General features: G+C 46.4%; 1 protein-coding gene across 5 annotated transcripts in view; it reads right to left on the reverse strand.

The window, feature by feature from the left end:
• The window catches only part of TSHZ1 (teashirt zinc finger homeobox 1), a 309,638-nt gene that overhangs the window by 118,608 nt on the left and 167,995 nt on the right, over positions 1-23,035 (reverse strand). For 3 of the 5 annotated variants that reach the window (XM_082258300.1, XM_082258299.1, XM_082258301.1), the window contains one exon: positions 19,200-22,880. The exons of 1 other annotated variant lie outside the window; for it this stretch is intronic. In XM_082258300.1, the coding sequence (XP_082114426.1) occupies positions 19,711-22,880 (3,170 nt within the window). In that variant the 3' untranslated portion in view covers positions 19,200-19,710. Of the gene's footprint in view, positions 1-19,199; positions 22,881-23,035 lie in introns of those variants that run through there. One more of the 5 variants, XR_014225298.1, reaches the window with a different exon arrangement.

Consider the following 23,035-nt stretch of genomic DNA (forward strand, 5'->3'; position numbering starts at 1 on the left):
TCCCAGGACCCCCTCTCTCCTCATCCCAGGACCCCCTCTCTCCTCATCCCAGGACCCCCTCTCTCCTCATCCCAGGACCCCCTCTCTCCTCATCCCAGGACCCCCTCTATCCTCATCCCAGGACCCCTCTCTCCTCATCCCAGGGCCCCCTCTCTGCTCTCATTCCATGGCCCCCTCTCTGCTCTCATCCCATGGCCCCCTCTCTGCTCTCATCCCAGGACCCCCTCTCTGCTCTCATCCCAGGACCCCCTCTCTGCTCTCATCCCAGGACCCCCTCTCTGCTCTCATCCCAGGACCCCCTCTCTGCTCTCATCCCAGGACCCCCTCTCTGCTCTCATCCCAGGGGTCTCTCTCAGCTCTCATCCCAGGACCCCCTCTCTGCTCTCATCCCAGGACCCCCTCTCTGCTCTCATCCCAGGACCCCCTCTCTGCTCTCATCCCAGGACCCCCTCTCTGCTCTCATCCCAGGACCCCCTCTCAGCTCTCATCCCAGGGCCCCCTCGATGCTCTCATCCCAGGACCCCCTCTCTGCTCTCATCCCAGGGGTCTCTCTCAGCTCTCATCCCAAGGCCCCCTCTCTGCTCTCATCCCAGGGGTCTCTCTCAGCTCTCATTCCAGTGTCCCCTCTCTGCTCTCATCTCAGGACCCCCCCTCTGTTCTCATCTCAGGACCCCCTCTCTGTTCTCATCTCAGGACCCCCTCTCTGTTCTCATCTCAGGACCCCCTCTCTGCTCTCATCTCAGGACCCCCTCTCTGCTCTCATCTCAGGACCCCCTCTCTGCTCTCATCCCAGGGGTCTCTCTCTGCTCTCATCCCAGGACCCCCTCTCTGCTCTCATCCCAGGACCCCCTCTCTGCTCTCATCCCAGGACCCCCTCTCTGCTCTCATCCCAGGGGTCTCTCTCAGCTCTCATCCCAGGACCCCCTCTCTGCTCTCATCCCAGGACCCCCTCTCTGCTCTCATCCCAGGACCCCCTCTCTGCTCTCATCCCAGGGGTCTCTCTCAGCTCTCATCCCAGGGCCCCCTCGATGCTCTCATCCAAGGACCCCCTCTCTGCTCTCATCCCAGGGGTCTCTCTCAGCTCTCATCCCAAGGCCCCCTCTCTGCTCTCATCCCAGGGGTCTCTCTCAGCTCTCATTCCAGTGTCCCCTCTCTGCTCTCATCTCAGGACCCCCCCTCTGTTCTCATCTCAGGACCCCCTCTCTGTTCTCATCTCAGGACCCCCTCTCTGTTCTCATCTCAGGACCCCCTCTCTGTTCTCATCTCAGGACCCCCTCTCTGCTCTCATCTCAGGACCCCCTCTCTGCTCTCATCCCAGGGGTCTCTCTCTGCTCTCATCCCAGGACCCCCTCTCTGCTCTCATCCCATGGCCCCCTCTCTGCTCTCATCCCAGGACCCCCCTCTCTGCTCTCATCCCTGCACCCCCCTCTCTGCTCTCATCCCAGGACCCCCTCTCTGCTCTCATCCCAGGGGTCTCTCTCTGCTCTCATCCCAGGGGGTCTCTCTCTGCTCTCATCCCAGGACCCCCTCTCTGCTCTCATCCCAGGGGTCTCTCTCAGCTCTCATCCCAAGGCCCCTCTCTGCTCTCATCCCAGGGGTCTCTCTCAGCTCTCATTCCAGTGTCCCCTCTCTGCTCTCATCTCAGGACCCCCTCTCTTCTCTCATCTCAGGAACCCCTCTCTGCTCTCATCTCAGGACCCCCTCTCTGTTCTCATCTCAGGACCCCCTCTCTGCTCTCATCCCTGGACCCCCTCTCTGCTCTCATATTAGGACCCTCTCTCTGTTCTCATTCCAGGACCCTCTCTGCTCTCATCCCTGGGGCCCCTCTCTGTCCTTATCCCAGGGGTCCCTCTCTGTTCTTATCCCAGGGGCTACTCTCTGTCATTATTCCAAGGGTCACTCTCTGTCTTTATCTCAGGGGTCCCTCTCTGTCCTCTTTCAAGGGGTCCCCTAAACACCAACTGGGATAGGTTGTTCAGGACAGCAAGGGCCTGTTTAAATTTGCAGTTTGGGGGCAGGAAAACCTCAGAATTGAGCCCTGTATTTACTCACCCCCACCACACCCCCTTTAACTGCAAGGGCCAGGGGTGTACACATGTTGCATCCGCATCAGGAATTATATGTCCTGTCACGCTTGGCAGATGTAGCACCTGCCAAGCATAACTCATTCAAGTGAATGGGGCTGCGTTGCAAAGGCTGTGCAACCTTGTGCAGTACAGCAAAAAAAAAAAAGGGTTAAAGTAGGCAATGAGAAGGCGTTGTATTGCCTCCTCATCACCTGCTTCAACTCCTTGAATCACACACTAGCATGCTGAAACTATGTGCATTGCACATGGTTGCAGGGTGTTTGCTGAGTGGACCTCATTCACTTGAATGGGTCACGATAACCCACCAAAAGCAACAGGGGGTTTAACTCCTGCTGCAACATGTGTACTCATGGACATGGACACAGGGGGGCCCCATGATCTCATATTGCCCGGGGGCCCCATAGGTTATCAGTCCGCCCCTGGTAACTACATCCTATTAGGGGAATTCTCACCATGGATGGAATGCACTTAAATGATTAGTGCTCTAAAAATGCATTTATGTTCATATTGTTCATTTCTTACTAGATGTGAGAAAAGGAATTGTAGGCACTTTTACAGTCAAATATCTTATTCTGAGATGTTGCTTAACCACTTTAAGACCAGAAGGATTTGCCCCCTTAATGACCAGGCCCTATTTTGCAATTCGGTACTGCGTTATTTTAACTGACAATTGCGCGGTTGTGCGACGCTGTACCCAAATAAAATTTAAGTCCTTTTATTCCCACAAATAGAGCTTTCTTTTGGTGGTATTTGATCACCTGTGCGATTTTTATTTTTTGCGCTATAAATAGAAAGATCTATATTTTTCACATTCGGCTATATGACATTCTCAAAATTAAAAATGTAAAAATCAAAAATTTTTAACATTTTAGGCCGATTTGTTTTCTGCTACAAAAAAAATCACAATAAGTGTATTTTAATTGGTTTTCACAAATGCACAAAACGTATCGCGTCTACTAACTACGGGAAAGATTTATGTCATTTTTTTTTTTTACTAGTAATGGTGGCAATCTGCGATTTTTTGCAGGACTGCGACATTGTGGCAGACAGATCGGACCCCTGACTGACATTTTTGACCCTTTTGGGGGGACCAGTGACATTACTACAGTAATCAGTGCTAAAATTATGCACTGTTACTGTAATAAATGACACTTGCAGGGAAGGGGTTAACATTGTGGGTGATTAAGGGGTTAAATGTGAGCCTAGGGGAGGGATTTTAACTGTGGGGGGGGGGGGGGGCTTCTGAAATGACCATAGAGACATGTGATCCTATATAGAAGGATCACATGGGCTCTATGATCATTGCTGGGAGAAGAACGGTCAGCTGTGTTTACAACAGCTGACCGTTCTTCTCTTTCAGCGGGGAATGATCGCTGGTGTCAGACGGCAATCGGAGCCGCCTGCCCGCTGCATCGCTGACGAGCGGGGGCGGGAGCGCGCCGGCGGTGACGTACATCTACGGCGATTTGCCTGGGAGCGGTTGCATGTTGCCGTATAACTGCGGCAGGCGGTCAGCAACCAGTTTAGTAGTCTTTAGCTGTTGGATATAAAGCACCACATATTTAGAGGTTCCAAGGTTCTGAAAGCTTATTATAATTTATACATAGTGCATGCACCCTAAAAAAGAAATGAAGGCAGAACCTTTTAAACTTTTTTTGGATAGAGTAAGGGAGTATATTAACCTTTGTCAGATTTTTTTCCCCATCTTTGTCCTATTGGAGGAAATCTTTTCACTTCCTGTCCCATAGTCACAACAGGAAGTGATATGGAATCCTTACAAAGTCAGGGAAGTCCCTGGTGTCTCCAATGGAAGATTTACCCTCTTTTTCCCTGTTCTGAATAAAATCCAAAATGTGGGATTTACTTTCACTTTCGGTTATAATCGTCGCCAGGATAAATAGGGAGGGGGAATCCTAATGGGGACACAGCAATAAAAAAATCAGACATGTTCATATCTCTCTCCACTCTTATTTAAAATTGTAAAAAAAAGTTTTGCCTTGCCTTTAGTTATACTTTATAATTTTATATTATTACATCACTTTGGTTACTTTTGTCCCACACCGTTACCTCTATGATTATCTTGACCACTAACCCTGGGTATCCAATTCCTGGAGGCCAAACAACAAAAGCATAGGCTGCTAGGCTGTAATGATTTTTCTAGACATGGAAATGGACCGTGTTGTCTATCAAGGTGGTTTGGATCCTTACTGTGGACTAAGTTGTGCCAAATTATAGCTGAACTCCAGGCAGATATAAAGAACTAAATGAATGCAGCTCTGAATTTATTAATATATTCTCAAACCAATTTTAACTGTAAGTAGTGTACGTCCCTGAATTCAACTTCAGCAGAGTTTCAACTAGGGAAGAAAGACTGACATGCAATGACAATGCTGATAGAAAGATAGAGTATAGTTTTAGAGAGATAGGTCCTTGGCTCTACTGCTTCTCCTTTCACTGTTCAGTCACAGACTGGGGTAGAAAGGAGACCCGTAAGTGTTACTGAGAAAATCAGGTCTCCTGCCCTTCCAGACAAGACAGTACAGAGATGTGTTAATAATTTGGCAGGTAAAAAATATCTGTATTTCATCTGCTTATGTAGTCTTCCTAGAGGGCAGCTTTTGGCCCTCATGCACACAGGACGTTTTGAAAACTCTCCTGGAAGCCTTTCTTCCTGTCAGCAGCATTTTGGCCTGATCTTTGTAAAAGTGTCTAACGCTGTTACAAGCGTTTTTACAGGAATCAAGTAATTGGCCGGTAATTCATTCCATTGGCCAAAATAATAATTTATTCTGGCCATTGAAATTAGTTGATGCTTAACCACTTCAATACAGCGCAATTTCACCCCCTTCCTGCCCAGGCCAATTTTCAGCTTTCAGCGCTGTCACACTTTGAATGACAATTAGTCATGCTACACTGTACCCATATTAAATTTTTATTATTTTTTTCACACAAATAGAGCTTCCTTTTGGTGGTATTTAATCACTGCTGGGTTTTTTATTTCTTACAAAAAAAAAGAAAGAAAAAAGACAAAATTTTGAAAAAAAAAAGTTTTTCTTATTTTCTGTCAGTAAGTTTTGAAAATAATAGAATTTTTGTAAGAACATACCGTACAATTATTTTCTCTGAATCCTCTGACAGATGCAGCCACTTCATAGTTTCCTCACAAATGGGTAATGCGCCACCTACAGGAGTAGACTAGGCAGTGAAACTATTTAGAAAAACTTTTCACTAGACACACCTTTAGGGGCTTTCCCCTCAGACATTACCCCAGATACATCCAGCTTACTAATCAGTTTCGTAGCAAGCAGTGAAGGAAAAAGACAAACAACCCCAAAATAGAGGGGCAGGGGCTGTGTCTGTCAGAGGACTCATAGAAAATAATTTTTCTGTAAGTTCTTACAAAAATTCTATTTTCTTTTACATCCTCTGACAAACGCAGCCACTTCATAGTTTCCTCACAAATGGGATGTCCCAAAGCAGTGTAGGCATGAGGCGTGGGAAGAAACGCAACCAACAAAACGGCAATGATCCATCAAGGCCAGAAAAAACATAGCCAACAGGGAAACAAAAAGATCCACCACCAGGAGCTAACCCCAGAACAAAAATTCACCCCATGAAGAGGAATCCTCGTCTCTTCAGCAAACAGCAGCCTGCAAAACTTTGAAGCCAAAGGAAGCATCCGAGAATGCCATCAAGTCAATCTTGTAGAATTTTGTAAAAGTGCGTATAGACGACCAGGTCGCCGCCTTACACACCTGGGCCACAGAAGCCTGATGGCGAAAAGCCCAAGAGGCACTCATAACTCTAGTAGAATGTGCCCTCACAGGGAAATGGGCCTGAACAACCGTCTGTCTGATCCATTCGGAAATGGTTGCAGCTGACACACCTGAACCCTCACAGGGTCCTTCTGGAAGGACAAACAGGGAATCAGAAGTCCGAAAAGATTCCGTGGCTGACAGGTAAACCCTGATCTCCCGGACCACATCCAGTGAATGCAGAGCAAATTCCTTGGGATGCTTGGGCTTCGCACAAAGCGAAGGCAACAAAATATCCTCACTGAGGTGGAAAGCAGGCACCACCTTGGGGAGAAAAGATTGGTTGGGTCGCAGAACAACCTTATCCCTATGAACGACCAGATAAGGCGAATGGCAAGACAGCGCCGCCAACTCAGACACCCTGCGAGCAGAGGTGATGGCCACCAGAAAGGCAACCTTCTGAGACAACAAAGGCAGAGTGATCTCTCTGATATTTTCAAAGGGAGGACATTGCAGAACGGACAAAACCAAATTCAGATTCAACGGAGGCAAGATGACGCACCCCTTGAATAAAGGTGCGAATCAAGGAATTAGTCACCAAGGGACGCTGGAAGTAAATGGCCAAGGCCGACACCTGGCCTTTAAGCGTGCCCAAAGCCAAACGTTGCTCCACACCTTTCTGCAAGAAAGCCAAGACCCTCGCCACCAAAAAGGAGCGAGGATGCAACCCTTGCGACTCACACCAGGCAATATACGCCTTCCAGGTACGATGGCAAATCTTCCTGGAGGTAGCCTTCCGAACCCTCAACAAGGTAGGAATCACGACATCAGAGAGACCCCTGTCTCTCAACACCTGGCCTTCAACAGCCACGCCAATAAAGACAGAGACTGTAAAGCAGGATGGAAGATCGGCCCTTAAGAGAGCAGGTCTTCCTGCAGAGGCAGCCGCCAGGGAGGCTCAACGACCATCTTTACGAGGTCTGCGTACCATGACTGGCGATGCCAGTCCGGGGTCACCAGAATTACCTGCACATGTACCAACGCCAATCTGCGGAGGAACTTGGACAACAGCTGAATCGGAGGAAAGGCATAAATCAGCCGATACCGGTGCCAAGGCACCACCAACGCGTCTGTGTTGTCTGTCAGAGGATCCCGAGCCCTGGCCACAAACCTTTCCACCTGTTTGTTCAGACGAGACGCGGACAAATCCACGTCCGGTGTCCCCCACCGGGCACACAGGAGGTGAAACACCTCCGGATGCAAGGACCATTCCCCCTGATCCAACGACTTATGACTCAGATAATTTTATGTGTATGAGTGGTTCCTGCGCTATCTGAGGTAGTGTGTGTTTCCTTCTTATTGCTGCACCACGGTACTGGCGCGCTTCAGAAGTGAAATGGTGTAAAAATAAATGTAATAAATATATGCTTAGTTGATAATACAAATAAAGTGCCGTTTTTTTAGAATGAGGTGTTTTTTTAGCTGGAAGTATATTCCCACTTCAATATAAATGTGATGAAGCAAATAAATAAATAAATAAACAATCTGTATTACCTCTATACCGTGTTAAAACATATTTTCTAACTTAAAAGTGCTGAGTGCTTTCAATCTTCAAAAAATAACTAAAACCAGCAAATAAATAAATACGTATTCCAGTTGATATAATGTGAAGACAATTACTCCAAACTATAAGGTGCTGTGTGCTTTCACTCTTCATTAAATATATAAATTATTAAAGTGCAGTGTTTGTTAGTGTCCGTTTCATATAATCCATAACAAGGTGAAATTCAACTCAATATCTTCAACTTAAAAACCAAAGTGCTTCCGTGCAGACAAATGTGCTGTGACTTGCTGCCTCCACCAGGTGTCACATCTAGGTGCTAAGGCACTGCCAGCATGTGTTTAATGCGCCGACATTGCTCGTTCACGGACTTGTGAAACTCCTCGGGGCAAGGGAAAACCTGACCCGACTTCTGGGCTTTGCGGGAGCCAAAGACAACCCGCTTTCCTGACTGTGTGGGTTCATCATCAATATGCAAAGTCTCCCTGAAGGAGCGAATTAGTGCTTCTACCAAAGAGCGGTCCCGCGCTGCAGCTGAGGAGGACTCCTCGCCGTCCGAGTGTGAGGACAGGGACTCCTCAGGGGAGGGCAGTGTCCGTGGCAACCACTTTAGGCTCAGAATCAGAAGATTGAGAGGGCATCAGCCGTTTTTAATAGGAACTTGTGACATGACAAGATCAACTTTTGACACCAGAGCTTCAATGGGTGCAGACAGGGATGCTAGGGTTGTAGAGCCGGATGATCCGGAAGCACACAAGATCAGCGGGCAAATTTTCACTCTGGGACTCCATTTTGGTAAATAGACAAAAAAACTTGCCCTTTAAATCCGCGCTAGCGGTCCACACCGCCAAATCGCGCTACTGCTGGAGTTCCCCTTTAGCTAGAAGACCCACTGATAAACGCTAAATGTGTCTGAAAAATGCCCAAAAGGACTAAAAAAACCCCTTACTGTGTCCAGAGAAACAGGATGAGCAGCCTCTTCCCCCGCTCTCTGCAGAAAGTGAAACGCCTGGGAGGAAGTGACCTCATATCACTAGAGGCCGAACTCCCCCTAAGCCACAAGAAAATGGTGCCATAATAAAGAATAGGAGAAGCACAGGGAAAATGGCTGCCGCCCATACAGTGCTGCCTGCTCACACCCAAAAAATGGCCGCCGAACACGGCACCGATGATCAGGAGCCCAGGGAACGAGGCCACCGCGGGAATCCACCACAGGGACCCCCTACAGGACAAGGTAGTAGTCATACACCCCCCGCGGGCGTTAAACACCGCCAAAGTGCCCCCATTAGGAGCAGGGAAGGCAGGACCTATCCTGACAGGCAAGGGTGATCTTACAGAGATCGCAGGAGTGGGCCCCGATCCCCCCACCAATTATTTTCCCAGGGACACCGGGGGGGGGCAGTAACACTCACCATACCATGGACCGCGGGCTCCGCTCTGAGGTAGCTTGCCTCCCACCCTGAGTGGGGGTGCTGCCAGCCAAGAAGGGTATGCTGCAACCAGGGAATTCCAGGGTGATGCTTCCCAGCGAAAACCTCTGTTCGCAGGCTCATCCCCATCCGTCGGGGCACTGTCGTAGTGAGGCCTGGGCGGACCACAACCTGCGCATGCTCGTTGGCCAGGCTGGGAGACCATAAGGATCTAGATTATCCAGTGTGAAACCTCAGCCCGGCTGTCGCTTGTAGTTCACCAGGAGGATCCCCATGACACTAGCTAGCGATAGTGAGTAAGGAAAAATAAACAGAAACATTTCTCAAAGAAAATAAAAAACTGAGACCGGAGGCCCAGCAGGGAAATCTAGGTACTACTCCTAAACTAGGCAGCAAGAAATTGATTAGTAAGCTGGATGTGTCTGGGGTAATGTCTGAGGAGACAGCCCCCAACGGTGTGTCTAGTGAAAAGTTTTTCTAAATAGTTTCACTGCCTAGTCTACTCCTGTAGGTGGCGCACTACCCATTTGTGAGGAAACTATGAAGTGGCTGCGTCTGTCAGAGGACGTAAGAGAAAAATGGATTTTTGTAAGATCTTACCGTAAAATCCTTTTCTCTTAAGCTCATTGACAGACGTAGTCCTCCTTGATTAATATCAACTCGGGTTATACTGCCCTCTACAGGAGTAGGACTAGACAGGAAAGAAAACGTTCTGGCCACACCTTAGGGGCAGTCCCAGAGGGTATATCCTCTCACTTCCTGCTACAGGATATCAGTTATGTCACAAAGCAGTGTCAGAGAATTTAACCCAACCCAACTCAAAAACAGAGGGGCGGGTACTACGTCTGTCAATGAGCTTAAGAGAAAAGGATTTTACGGTAAGATCTTACAAAAATCTATTTTTCTCTGTCGCTCATTGACAGACGTAGTCCTCCTTGATTAATATCAACTTGGGACGTCCCAAAGCAGTGCCACAAATGAGGGGTGGGAAAATGGAAATCAAAATCCAATCTAGAAGGCCCAACCGGTGCCAACTAGAAGTCTTAAAGGCTCATCAAATCAAAAGATGAGACTCAACTGAAATTCCAACGGAAAAAAACCTCGAGGTAGACCACCGGTCTCCTCAAATTGCGGCCTGCAAAACCTTGCGGCCAAAAGAGGCATCTGACGATGCCATCACATCAACTTTATAAAATTTTGTAAAGGTATGCACCGACGACCAGGTAGCCGCCTTGCAAACCTGGACCACTGACGCCTGATGGCGGTAGGCCCAGGAAGTACTGAGTGCTCGAGTGGAGTGCGCCTTAACAGGGAACGGAGGATTCCGACCCTTAATAGAATAAGCCTGTACCACCGTCTGCCTAATCCATTTGGAGATAGTCGCGGCAGATGCAGGCAACCCCTTTCTGGGGCCATCCGTGATCACAAAAAGTGAATCCGTCTTACGGAACGATTCCGTAGTCTTCAGGTATACCCTGATTGCCCGCACCACATCCAAGGAATGCAACGCACATTCCCAAGGATGACTGGGCTTAGGACACAAGGAAGGTAGCACAATATCTTCATTCAGATGAAAATCTGAAACCACCTTAGGAAGAAAGGATGGCTTCGGATGAAGAACTACCTTATCCCTATGAACCACTAGATATGGGGAATGGCATGATAATATAGCCAGTTCTGACACCCTGCGTGCAGAAGTGATAGCCACCAAGAAGGCCACCTTCTGGGATAATGTAAGCAAGGGAATCTCCCTGATATTTTCAAAGGAAGGTTTCTGAAGAACCGACAACATCAAATTAAGATCCCAGGGTGGTAAGGGTGCGCGCACTGGCGGAGCCAAGTGCTGCACCCCCTGGATGAAATTCCGCACCAAGGAATGAGTAGTCAGAGGCTTCTGGAAGAAGATTGCTAACGCTGAAACCTGACCCTTGATAGTGCTCAAGGATAGTTTCTGCTCAACCCCCTTTTGCAGAAAAAGCCAAGATTCGGGTCACCGAATAGGTACGTGGGGGAAAACTCCAACGATTCACACCACGCAATATAAGCCTTCCATGTGCGATAATAGACTTTGCTGGAAGTTGCTTTCCTTGCTTTAATTAGAGTAGGAATAACTGAAGCTGACAATCCTCTGTCCTTCAGTACCTGGGTCTCAATGGCCAGGCCGTTAAAGCCAGCGACTGTAAAGCACGATGGAAGATCGGTCCTTGAGACCGCAGATCCTCCCTGAGAAGAAGTCTCCAAGGAGCGTCCCCGACTAGTCTGCCCAAGTCGGCGTACCCGGCTTGACGAGGCCAGCCCGGAATTACCAGGATAACTGGAGTTCCTTCCACCTCTATCCTGCGGAGAAATCTCAGCAGTAACTTGAGAGGGGGGAAGACATACAGTAGCCCCTACGGGGCGCTCAGCGCGTCTGCTGCGTCCGCTAGAGGATCGCGGGCGCGAGCCCTGTTGAGCCAACATGCCAACAGATCCATATCCGGGGTGCCCCAATGAAGGGACAGCTGGCGAAATACCTCTGGATGAAGAGACTATTCCTCTTGATCCAGAATCTGACGGCTGAGATAATCTGCCTGTCCACCCCCGGGATGAATATCGCGGAGAGAGCTGGAACAACTGTTCCGCCTAATAAAGAATGTTGGCCACTTCTATGGCCGCCAGGGCACTCTTGGTGCCCCTTGGTGATCGACATAAGTCATGACCGTGGCATAGTCCGATTGGATCCGAACCGGGCTGCCCTGGAGCTGCTCGGTCCAGTAAATCAGACAAAGTCTGACCGCTCTCAGTTCCAACACATTTATCTGTAGCCTGGAATTTATCAGAAGAAATGACTTCCCCTGGCTGAGCATCGGAGACCGAAGCCACCAGACCAGAGCCTCCCTGGTCCGCTCGCTCAATCGGATCCGATTGTCCAGGGAATCGGGATTCCGATTCCATATGAGAAGAATCTCCTCTTGGAGAATTCAGGTATGAGACTGGGCAAATGGTACTGCCTCTAAGGAGGCGACCATCAATCCCAGCCAGTTGACGGACAGCAACATCCGAATCATTGAATGAATCTTCTGGAGTTTCTCCGCATGGAGAAACACTCTTGCCAAGGATGTATTCAAAATTAGGCCCAGATAGTTCAGTCTCCTGGTGGGAACCAGCCTGTGAAGATGGGGATATGAAGATAGGCATCCTAAATGTCTATGGACGCCAGGAAATCCCCCTGATGCAGGGAGGCCACCACTGTACGGATGGACTCCATCTCTCCCAAGACCAGAATTGGACGCACCTAGCCCTTTTTCCTGGGCATTGTGAACAGGTTCGACTAGAACCCCTGAAACTGTCCAAGGAATGGGAACTACCACTCCTTGTTGCATCAAGCTGTCCCCCACAAAGCTTTTTAAGCGACCCGGGGATGTCGAATATTGAAAGGGAAGAATCGCACCGATGGAAGTGATCGAAACTCGATCTTGTATCCCGACCGTATGACCTCGCGAACCCCTTTATCCGGGATTCTGGAAAGTCACGGATCCGGAAACCAGTGAAGACGTCCCCCCACCCTAGAGATGGGTGGGGCCCATTCTGTCAATCCAACGGGATAACAGTGGCTTTATTTAGTCTGGAAATTGGTGAGTCCACTATTGGTGGTACCGTCCATCTTTGTAATGAGAGATTCCTCAAAATGATAGCGCCTAGCAATGTGTTTGGAAATAGCAGGGGCTCGTTTTCGGACGACCCCATTTGGGCAAGGGAAACCCTTCGCCATTTTGGTAGGCTTGCTAGTACCAAAAAAGGAATATCAGTCTCAGCTACCTCTGCCGGTGTTAACTCAAGATTTAAGGTTTCCCGGACAGACACAACTAGTGCTTCCACCAACGCTTCTTGTGCTATGGCGGAGGCAGAAGCGTCCTCCTCACTGTCTGAGGAGACCGTACCTGAGACAACAACCCCAGAAAAGGGGTGCAGTGACCAGCTCAGAATCCGTATCTGAAGTATCAGATGAAATAGGGGTAGGCGGGGGTCGCTCTTCTTGACCCCCGTCCCTGACAGGCTACCTCCACCCGGGATACCAAAGATTCCAAAACTGCTGATAATGCATCATCACAAGTGGGGTACTGGAGGGTCCTGCGGCCACCTCGAGGGGATCAGGTGGGGATACATGTGTGGCAGGGTTCATGATTAACAAGACACTTGCCAGAAAGCACAAAAATGTAATTGCAAGAAAAAACATTTTTTTTTTTTACTTAGTCCCCCAGCGCAATAGCGCCCCTCAGTGTACCTGCTTGGACCCCACAGAAAGAGAGAGAGAGAGAGACCCCAAGGCTCACCTGATGCACAGAAGTTTCTTATCAACCTGCTTCTAGCACTGTCTGTTACAGACAGGAAGTCTTTGGCTTGCTTTCCCGGGCCCAGGAGGCGGCTCCGCCCCTTTACACGCCTTCCGGCGCCTCCCAATTACTCCTCGAGGTGTTTGGTCACCTCAAACATGGCCGCCCCCATGCCGGAGACACGAGGCTATGCCAATATGGCGGCCTCGTGCGATCTGCAGGAAAATGGCGGCGGCCTGTGGAGGATAGCGGCGGCTTGAGCAAAGTAGCAGCGGCCTGCGGGAGTGTGCGCTCGGCCTGTGCGGCCTGCGGGAGTGTGCGCTCGGCCTGTGCGGCCTGCGGGAGTGTGCGCTCGGCCTGTGCGGCCTGCGGGAGGTAATCCTCGGCCTGCGGGAGTGTGCGCTCGGCCTGTGCGGCCTGCGGGAGGTAAACCTCGGCCTGTGCGGCCTGCGGGAGTGTGCGCTCGGCCTGTGCGGCCTGCGGGAGGTAGTCCTCGGCCTGTGTGGCCTGCGGGAGGCTGTGCGGCCTGCGGAGGTGACCGGCTTTATGGAAGGATGGCGACCTGCGGATGCGGTAATCCAAGCATAGGCATCGGCCTGTATACACATTATGTCAGGTAGGGTACCTCTATACCTTAATAGTAATGCCTTTTAGCAGTCTGCCATTGACTTCAGTCATCTCCCTTATAGTGTCATATAGTGACTATAGATAGTCAGCTCCCAAACCAAGCTCTTAAGAGGGGGATCAATGACACCTGCTAGGATCACGTCCATCCATCCCAGAGAGGGGCCCGCGTCCACCAACAAACCCGACAGGGGGAGATGGGGAACATTTTACTTACCATACCGGAACCAGGCGGGCGCCCACTCCTGACAGAACCCCTCTCCACCGGGGTGGGGGGGGCTGTCGACCAATACGGACGCCGTGACTCAGTTTGCAACTGGTTATTGGCGTCCAGGCGAGACGTTTAACTCGCAGGGTCAGTCCCCGTCCAGTGGGACTATGTCGCGGCCGACCCAGCGCGGAGCTATGGCCTGCACGCGCTCGTAGGCTGAACTGGGGTGACCACTGGATCTCAACATCCAGCCCGTCGCCCAGTTTCAGCGTACTTGCTTGAAGATCTCACAGGAACACTGGAGAAGAAAAGCTGCCTAAAAAAGTATTTCTAAAAAATCTTGCCAGGACCAAAGATCCCAGCAAGGAACTTAGGTCCTTACTCCTAACTAGACAGAAAAAAACTGATATCCTGTAGCAGGAAGTGAGAGGATATACCCTCTGGGACTGCCCCTAAGGTGTGGCCAGAACGTTTTCTTTCCTGTCTAGTCCTACTCCTGTAGAGGGCAGTATAACCCGAGTTGATATTAATCAAGGAGGACTACGTCTGTCAATGAGCGACAGAGAAAAGTAATTTTTCTCCTTCACTGATGTGCACTGATGGGCACTGATGAGGTGGCACTTATGAGCACTGATGAGGAGGTACTAATATGGTGCACTGATGGGCACTGATAGGTGGCACTGATGAACAATGATAGGCGGCACTGATGAGCACTGAGAGGTGGCACTGATGGCCACCGATAGGCAGCACTGATGGGCGGCACTAATGGGCAATGACAGGCAGCACTGATAGGCACTGATGGACAGCACTGATGGACACTGATGGGCAGCACAGAGGAGCAGGCACGGATGGGCACTGACTGGCAGCACTATGGGAACTGATGGTCATGGGTTGGGGGGACTTATGGGCAGGTTTTTTTACTTTTCTGTAATCAATGCCCTGATTACCTTTCCTAGGCTATCCTTTGAGGAGGAGCCACTGATTGGCTCTCCTTGCCACACACTTTGACAGTTTGAGGCGAGAAGAGTCGATAAGCCGATTTAAATGAGACCAGCTGTGATTGGACACACACCCGAGCACATGGGTAAAGAGCCATGTCATTGGCTCTTTATCAAGACGGGGTCACGCCATTTCCTAGCAACAGGGCGCTGCCACAATCGTCGCATTGTGCGCCCCCCCATGGGCATGCGAGAGAGGCTGTTCTGGTGCGCCATCATATGACGGCGTCTCAGAACGAGAGCTGCACTGCTCCGCCGTCATTTGACGTAGGGCGGGCGGCAATCGGTTAAGCATTAAACGCGTCTGGCATTACGAAGCATTTAGACACGTTTACAAGCGTCACACATTTTTTCTGCCAAAAAGGCTGCTGCTCCTGGATGCACTGATAGTGGGGGTTTTTTTCTCCCTTTCAAAGCCCCTGCCACTAAACACTGCTAAAAGTCTATGTGTGCATCGACACATATGCTATATTACCAAAAGTATTGGGACAACTGCATTTACACATATATGAACTTTACCGACATCCCAGTCTTAGTCCGTAGGGTTCAATAATGAGTTGGCCCACCCTTTGCAGCTATAACAGCTTCAACTCTTATGGGAAAGCTGTCCACAAGGTTAAGGAATGTGTCTGCTGTGTCCTCAGTCCTCTTTTTAGTCGCTCTCTTTAGAACCCTGATATTTTAATAAAGACCTCCAAAAGGCCTCTTAAAAAATAAATGTAAAAATAATAATATTGTAAAAATTAATAAAAAAATAAAATTGTATAAAATAAAAAAAAAGAATAAAAATGAATTATTGACACCACTCTGAGTCCTACTGACACTGTCCACTGCTCTACTGACATCATCCACTGCTCTACTAATACTGTCCACTGCCATGTATATATACACTATATTGTAAAAAGTATTAGGACGCCTGCCTTTCCACGCACATGAACTTTAATAGCATCCCAGTCTTAGTCTGCAGGGTTCAATTTTGAGTTGGCCCACCCTTTGCAGCTATAACAGCTTCAACTCTTCTGGGAAGGCTGTCCACAAGGTTTAGGAGTGTGTCTATGGGAATGTTTGACCATTCTTCCAGAAGCGCATTTGTGAGTCAGGCACTGATGTTGAATAAGAAGGACTGGCTTGCACAGGTCAGGACAAGTTCCTCCACCCCAAACTTGATTATCAATGTCTTTATGGATCTTGCTGTGTGCTGGTCCAAATCATTTGGTGGAGGGGAGATTATGGTGAGAGGTTTCTTTCAGGGGTTGGGCTTGGCCCCTTAATTCCAGTGAAGGAAACTCTTCAGGCGTCAGCATACCAAGACATTTTGGACAATTTTATGCTCCTAACTTTGTGGGAACAGTTTGGGGATGGCCCCATTCTGTTCCAAAATGACTGCACACTAGTGCACAAAGCAAGGTCCATAAAGTCATGGATGAGTGAGTTTGGAGTGGAGTAACTTGACTGGTCTGCACAGAGTCCTGACCTCAACCCAATAGAAAACCCTTGGGATGAAATAAAGCGAAGACTGCGAGCTAGGCCTTCTCATCCAACGTCAGTGCCTGACCTCACAAATGCACTTTTGGAATAATGGTCAAACATTCCCATAGACACACTCCTAAACCTTGTGGACAGCCTTCCCAGAAGAGTTGAAGCTGTTATAGCTGCAAAGGGTGGGCCAACTCAATATTGAACCCTACAAACTAAGACTGGGATGCCATTAACCACTTAAGCCCCGGAAGATTTTACGCCCTTCCTGACCAGGGGGTATTTTGCCATTCGGCACTGTGTGAATTTAACGGACAATTGTGCGGTCGTGCGACGCTGTATCTAAACAAATTTGACGTCCTTTTTTTTCCACAAACAGAGCTTTCTTTTGGTGGTATTTGATCACCTGTGCGATTTTTTGATAATGCGCTATAAACAAAAAAAGACCGTCAATTTTGCAAAAATAACAATATTTTTCACATTTTTTATATGAAATTCCCCCCCAAAAAAATGTAAAAATCTAAATTTTTTAACATTTTCGGCCAATTTGTTTTATGCTACATATGTTTGGTAAAAAAAAAAATCGCAAAAAGCGTATTTTGATTGGTTTGTGCAAAAGTTATCGCGTTTACTAACAAAGGGAAAGATTTTTGTAATTTTTGTTGGTTTTTTTTTAACGCGTAATGGCGGTGATTTGCGATTTATTTTGCCGTACTGCGACATTGCGGTGGACAGATCGAACCCTTGACTGAAGTTTTTGACACTTTTGGGGTTACCAGTGACATTTCTACAGTAATCAGTGCTATACATATGCACTGTTACTGTAAAATTACACTGGCAGTGAAGGGGTTAACTTTATTTGAGAGGGAGGGGCTGTGTGTGTCCCTAGGGGCGTGATTCTAACTGTGATTGGCTGTGGCTTGAGCTGTAGGAACAATGATCAACGGTCCTACATAGGAGAACCGTATGATCGTTGTTTCTACACAGGGGAGAATGACAGGCGGCTTGTTTTCCACCGACGATCGCCGAGTGACCGGCGGACATCGGGTCCGCCGGTCACATGCGCGGGGGGGGGGTCCGTGACCGCGCGGGAGCGCGCCTCCAGCGGCGCTTGCTCGCTCCCCAGAGCCTCACAGGCTAGTGACGTACAGTATATATACGTCACTTTGCCTGTGAGGGGCTGACCGCCGCAGTATATGTACTTGCGGTGGTCGGCAAGTGGTTAAAGTCCATGTGTGTGTAAAGGCAGGCATCCCAATACTTTTGGTAATATAGTGTAGGCTAAATTGGAGTGGCGTTTGAAAGTAGGAGAAAAAAAACACCTGATGACCCTAAGAGTGGCAGTAGAACCGTCTTGTGTGCATGAGGCCTTAATCCTTAATTTAACCACAAAAAAGAAGCTGGAGTCCATCTAAAAAAACGAAACATGTAAAACAACTAAGTTTTTACTATTTTCTACCTGTGAAGGTAAAGAGACAAATTCAGTTTTAGAGCTCATAATTGTGTGTGTTAGCTAAAATCCCCCTCCCCCCCACCCTTCCCCATATCCACCCAGGAACTTACCATCTGAGTAAAATGCTCTTCCTTAATTGTAAAGGCAGCAATAATTCTGTATGTGTCCTTTTTGAAACTATTGTGACTTATTTGTAACATGTTAATGGAAATAGCCTGAATGAAATATGTCAGGATACAGATACTGAATAGATGATTTTGAATAGAATTATCTTGGTTGATTGCATAAGCAATACCTTTTACTGCTAGAATAACACCTTAACGGCACAATAATGACGACATGACAATGTATGTAAATCAAGAACTGCATGTGGGTTTATTTCACACTTGAGAAAACAGTGGATTTAATTGTGTGAACCGAAATGTACTGTACAATATTAATGATAGAACATCAAAATGTATAATTCATAGTGCATTACTTTATTTTGTATTTATTTCAATTTTTTTGTCAGTTTCTTTTGTACGTGCATCTGAAAAGATGCAGGCAACAGTAAAATTTCTCAGTTTAAGTCAATCTGCAGGAACTTAATTTTATTCAAAAATGTGATTTTTTTTTTACATTTTATATACATAGGAATTGAATATAAAATGACAATATAAAAGTTCAAAGTGAAAGCATACAGCCAGAAGGTACAAAGAAAGCAGAACTGTTTCAAATGGTATATTGTAACATGTACTCTTAAATTATTATCTTATATTTACAGGAAACAGAATCCAATATTTGTCCCAGGCTGTTCTATTATTTTGTCCACCAGAAGGACCTGTGATGTACAAATTTGAACCCTTGGATGGCCGACTGCTCAAGTGGTTAAGATAACCTCTGATGCTTATAATGGTTAACCTGCTGGTAGCAAAAGAGATCAAAATGCAGCACTGCTGTAAGAACACATACGCTTGTACCAAAGCTTACATTTGCAAATAATTATAAACTGTAATATTCATCTTGTAAAACAAGAAATAGTTTCTACACATGTAAATAACATATTTGCATACAGAAATTTGTCCAAGTGAAACATCATCTTTTCCCACTCTGATATCGCTCACTTAATGGTACAGTATATATGATATATATTCTATTTTGTTCTTCCTTTTGTACTATTATTTACTATTTTATTTTTTTTTTTTTACATATGTGGCATCGTAACCCTAAGAGTACTATATAGCGTTCCTCCTTCATCCCAGGGCTGCATGCATAATTTGCTTTACGTTCTGTATTTTTTTAAACTAATATATTTTAATTTTTAAATGTTTGAATTGTATAGACTTTAGTTAAATATGTTTTTATTTAATATGAAAAGGCACAGAAATGCTATGGCAGTGCTCAAAGGGTTAACTTAACGCCACTAGATTTTCCAACCTTTATTGTCATGGCAACGTGTTAATTTTAGGATGTTTGTTTTTTTTTTTTTTGTCATTGTTCTTTGTGTTGCTTTGTGGTTAAATTAATGTCTCTCAATGGTGTCTCCCACTACATTCTACAAAAGATAGCTTAACATCAAGAACAGATGTTGAAAATTAAAGGTCAGACATTGACTCACAAAAAAGAAACATGCACAAATCAGACAAAGAGAATATAAATATAAATATAAAATATGTGTAAGAAAAAAAAATTCCAGATAGGCAGTTCAGCAACAAAAAATAAGACTGATTTCAGAGGCTCAGGTCAGGCCTAGTGCAGTATTATGAATATGTTTAGTGCAATGTTCTTGTGGTCACTTGCATACCTGGCTGCATGACTTGATGTTACTGTTTTTCCATTTCAGTTACATATATCACATGATCCTCTGGGGACTTTCCATGTGTTTTACTAAGGTGCAGTTTAACTGCGTGCTTGCTTGCAAAAGTCCTGTTGCAAAGCTTACACTGGAATGTGGAGCCCGAGTCCTCGTCAATAAGACCTATTGAGCTTAAAGCCTTATTGGTGATAACTTTTGAAACATTCTGTTGTTCTTGAATCTGACTAATAGAAAGCTTTGAAAGATCCTTTAAGCTAAAACCTAAATGTGTTTCTAAATGACTTATGTATGTTGAAGCAGTCCGGAACTGAGAGGCACAATCATTGCAAAAGAAAACAGGATGTCCCGTGTCCAAATTCTTTAAAAACTTTGTACCCCCTGTCCTCCTCAACTGATATTTGACATTGGCCAGCCAGTGGCTAATTGTGGTCATTGAAAGACCTGTGAATTTAGAGATATGTACCCGTTCTTGAGGACCCAAGTCTGACATGATATATTTGCCTTCGGGTGTTTCCCTTAAGCTTGATGCAAACTGAGCCTGAAGTATAAGGAGATGTTGAGGATTCCAGTTGGACTGTCTACCTTTTCTTTTATGCACCGGTGACAATTCATCCAATGCCTCTTCAAAACTGCTGCCATCTGCATCTGACTTTTCAGATACAGTGGATGGTGTAGATGACTTGGGTGTCAAGCGTCCCGTGAGGTTTTTCACCATATCGGATATATCCATCAGTGCGCTTTCTCTAAGAGGTGGGGAAACAGGGTCTGTCATGCTTGAAACAAGAGGTTTGTTTTTAGATTTTGTTAAATCAATTGGCTGATCGCTGTTCTCATAATAGTAGCGATCATTAGAATCTACTTGTTTAACAGGAGTAGTGGGGAAGACAGGTTTATCCAACATACTATTGCTAATTTTATATAACATTGCCAGTGGATCCAAAGATGGACTAATGGGTTTTGAGACCTTTCCCAAATGTGTATTCATTATAGACTGCAATGCACTCAGTGGATTAATAAATGATGGCTCAGATGAATGGTCTGTAATAATTCCTAAGCTGTTGCATCCATTAGTAACTTTTGTTTTAAGAGGCTCTGTTCCATTTGGTGTATGGGACTCTAATGGGACTTCTTTTTTTGTCTTTGGACTTTCAGCCTCAATATTTTTCTTTATAACTTTAGAATTGGCTTCTTCGGATTTAAGAATGTCTTTGTTTTCTTTTGCCACTGGAGATGCTGGCTTGACAGGAGTTACCCTTTCTTTCTCTACTGGTTTTTCATCTTTCTTTATATTGATTTTTCCTGTCACTTTCTCAACTAGTTCTTCCATTGCAGAGACATTGCTTTTGTGAGGTGGAGGGGTTAAACTTCCTGGAGAGTGAATCAAAGCATTGTGGTCAGATGCCATTGATTTTACACTGCTGGCATAAGAAGGCTGCATCTGAACACTCTGCACAGTTGGCTGTAGCGTTTTTACAGTTCCTGGCAACTGATAAGCAGCATGGATACTAGGATATCCTCCCCATGATGGTGTTCCATTTTGAGCTTTACTGATTGCTGAGGACACTGTATTTTCTAGTGATTTTAAAATATCCAGCCCACCTTTAGGACTGTCATCTAAATCTTCTTCTCTGAGGTATTGGTAAGAAGTTGCAGGCTCGTTTTTGTCAGAGTCCTCATTTTCTTCTTTAATTTTTTTCTCTGGCTCTGGACTTGTTGCCTTCTCCTTTTCAATATCCTTCCTGTCATCAGGATGTGGAGATGCAGCAGGTGAGTCCGGTTGTTTCTTTATATAAGATGCTGGTAGTCTTGCATGTGTAGTTGGTGGCAAAGGTATTGACTGAATCTTTTCTTCCACCACTGCATCCATGACAAGCTGTTTACCTTTCTTTGAGGCCGAACTGGTCACTTTTAAAAAATGTCCAGTTACCATCATATGAGCAGTGAGCTGCTGCAAAGTATCATGGGAGCTACCACACTCCATACACTTTAGAATTTGAGCCTTGCGTGCCTCAAACTGCCATGTGTAACTAGCACCATTTTGATATCCATATCTGTTGTTAGGGGTCACGTATGGATTGGCAGTTTTTGGGTCCTTTGTATCACTTGCAATGGCCCCCGGAGAGATTCCTGCTTGTTCAGGGGAATCGGGTGAAACGATATCCTGAAGAGCCCGTTTTTTCGTTGTAGGGACCAATTTTGTAATGGCCGGTACTGGCTCTTTTAGAGGCACTTTTTGGTAATGCTTCGTTTTAATCATGTGAACACTTAGATCTTGCAAAGACTCAAATGAATGTCCACAGTACATGCATTTCAATACTTTCTGTGCATCTTCCTTGCCCTCCATCTCCATAAGCGATCTCTTTCTAGGTTTAGACCAGCGTCTTGTCCTCTCAGATTCTCTGTCTCTGTTGTCATCACGATAATGACCCGTTTCATTCATGTGCACAGTAAGTTCAACCAGTGTGTCATAGGCTGCACTGCAATCTTTGCATCGAAATTTGCTGGCACCAGTGAACACGGACCCGTACAGTTTATTGTTTTGCCGATAAAGCTGCACTGTGCTAAACAAGCTGGGTTCTGGCAAAAGTCCATATGATGTTTGCTGTAATGTCTTTGCCAAGGCTGCCTGGTGCCAGTCATATCCAGAGCCACTGTTACTACTAGTACTGTTAGTTGTACTAATACTAACACTAGTACTTGTAGTAGTGCTGCTGCTTGTAATTGTTGTGGGAGAATCAGAGTCAGCCTTTCGATCTGTGCTTTCACTCTGTTTACTTGCATTGGGGCTTGAGTTTGATTTTTTCAGATCCAAAGCCAGGGGAGGCCAACTGCACTCTGAAAGCAAATTTGTGTAGACTGCTTTGATTTGTGCCAAGCTGTCCTGAGGGTAGGATGTGTTGTCCACATTCTGGCTGTCTTCCCTGTCCTGCCCATCCTTAGAGGAAGTACTTTTAAAATCTGCTAGATGATCACTTGCTTCACTAAAGGGTGAACCATAGCCAGCATCCTGATTAGTTGCACTACTGACGGGAGAATTTTGATAGCTCTGAGTCTCTTTGTTGTCTGGTTCCTCACTGAATAAATATTCACTGTCTTGGACATCTAAGGAAAGACCATCGTCTTCTACATTATCTTCATCAATTTCAGCTGCCTTTAATTCCTCTGCAGGAACGTATGCTGAAAGACAGAACAAAAAAAGAAGAAACATTATAAAGTGCACATTTTCTTAGGAACGTTTTAGTTTTAGGGTGTGGGAAATCGTGAGTGTGAAAGGATAGATGGAAGAACATCAAATAAATGCAATGGATTTAAAATGTTTTATAATGAATTAA

Source organism: Pelophylax lessonae (genome assembly GCF_965119305.1).
Source record: "Pelophylax lessonae genome assembly, chromosome: 5".
Classification (NCBI taxonomy): Eukaryota; Metazoa; Chordata; class Amphibia; order Anura; family Ranidae; genus Pelophylax; species Pelophylax lessonae.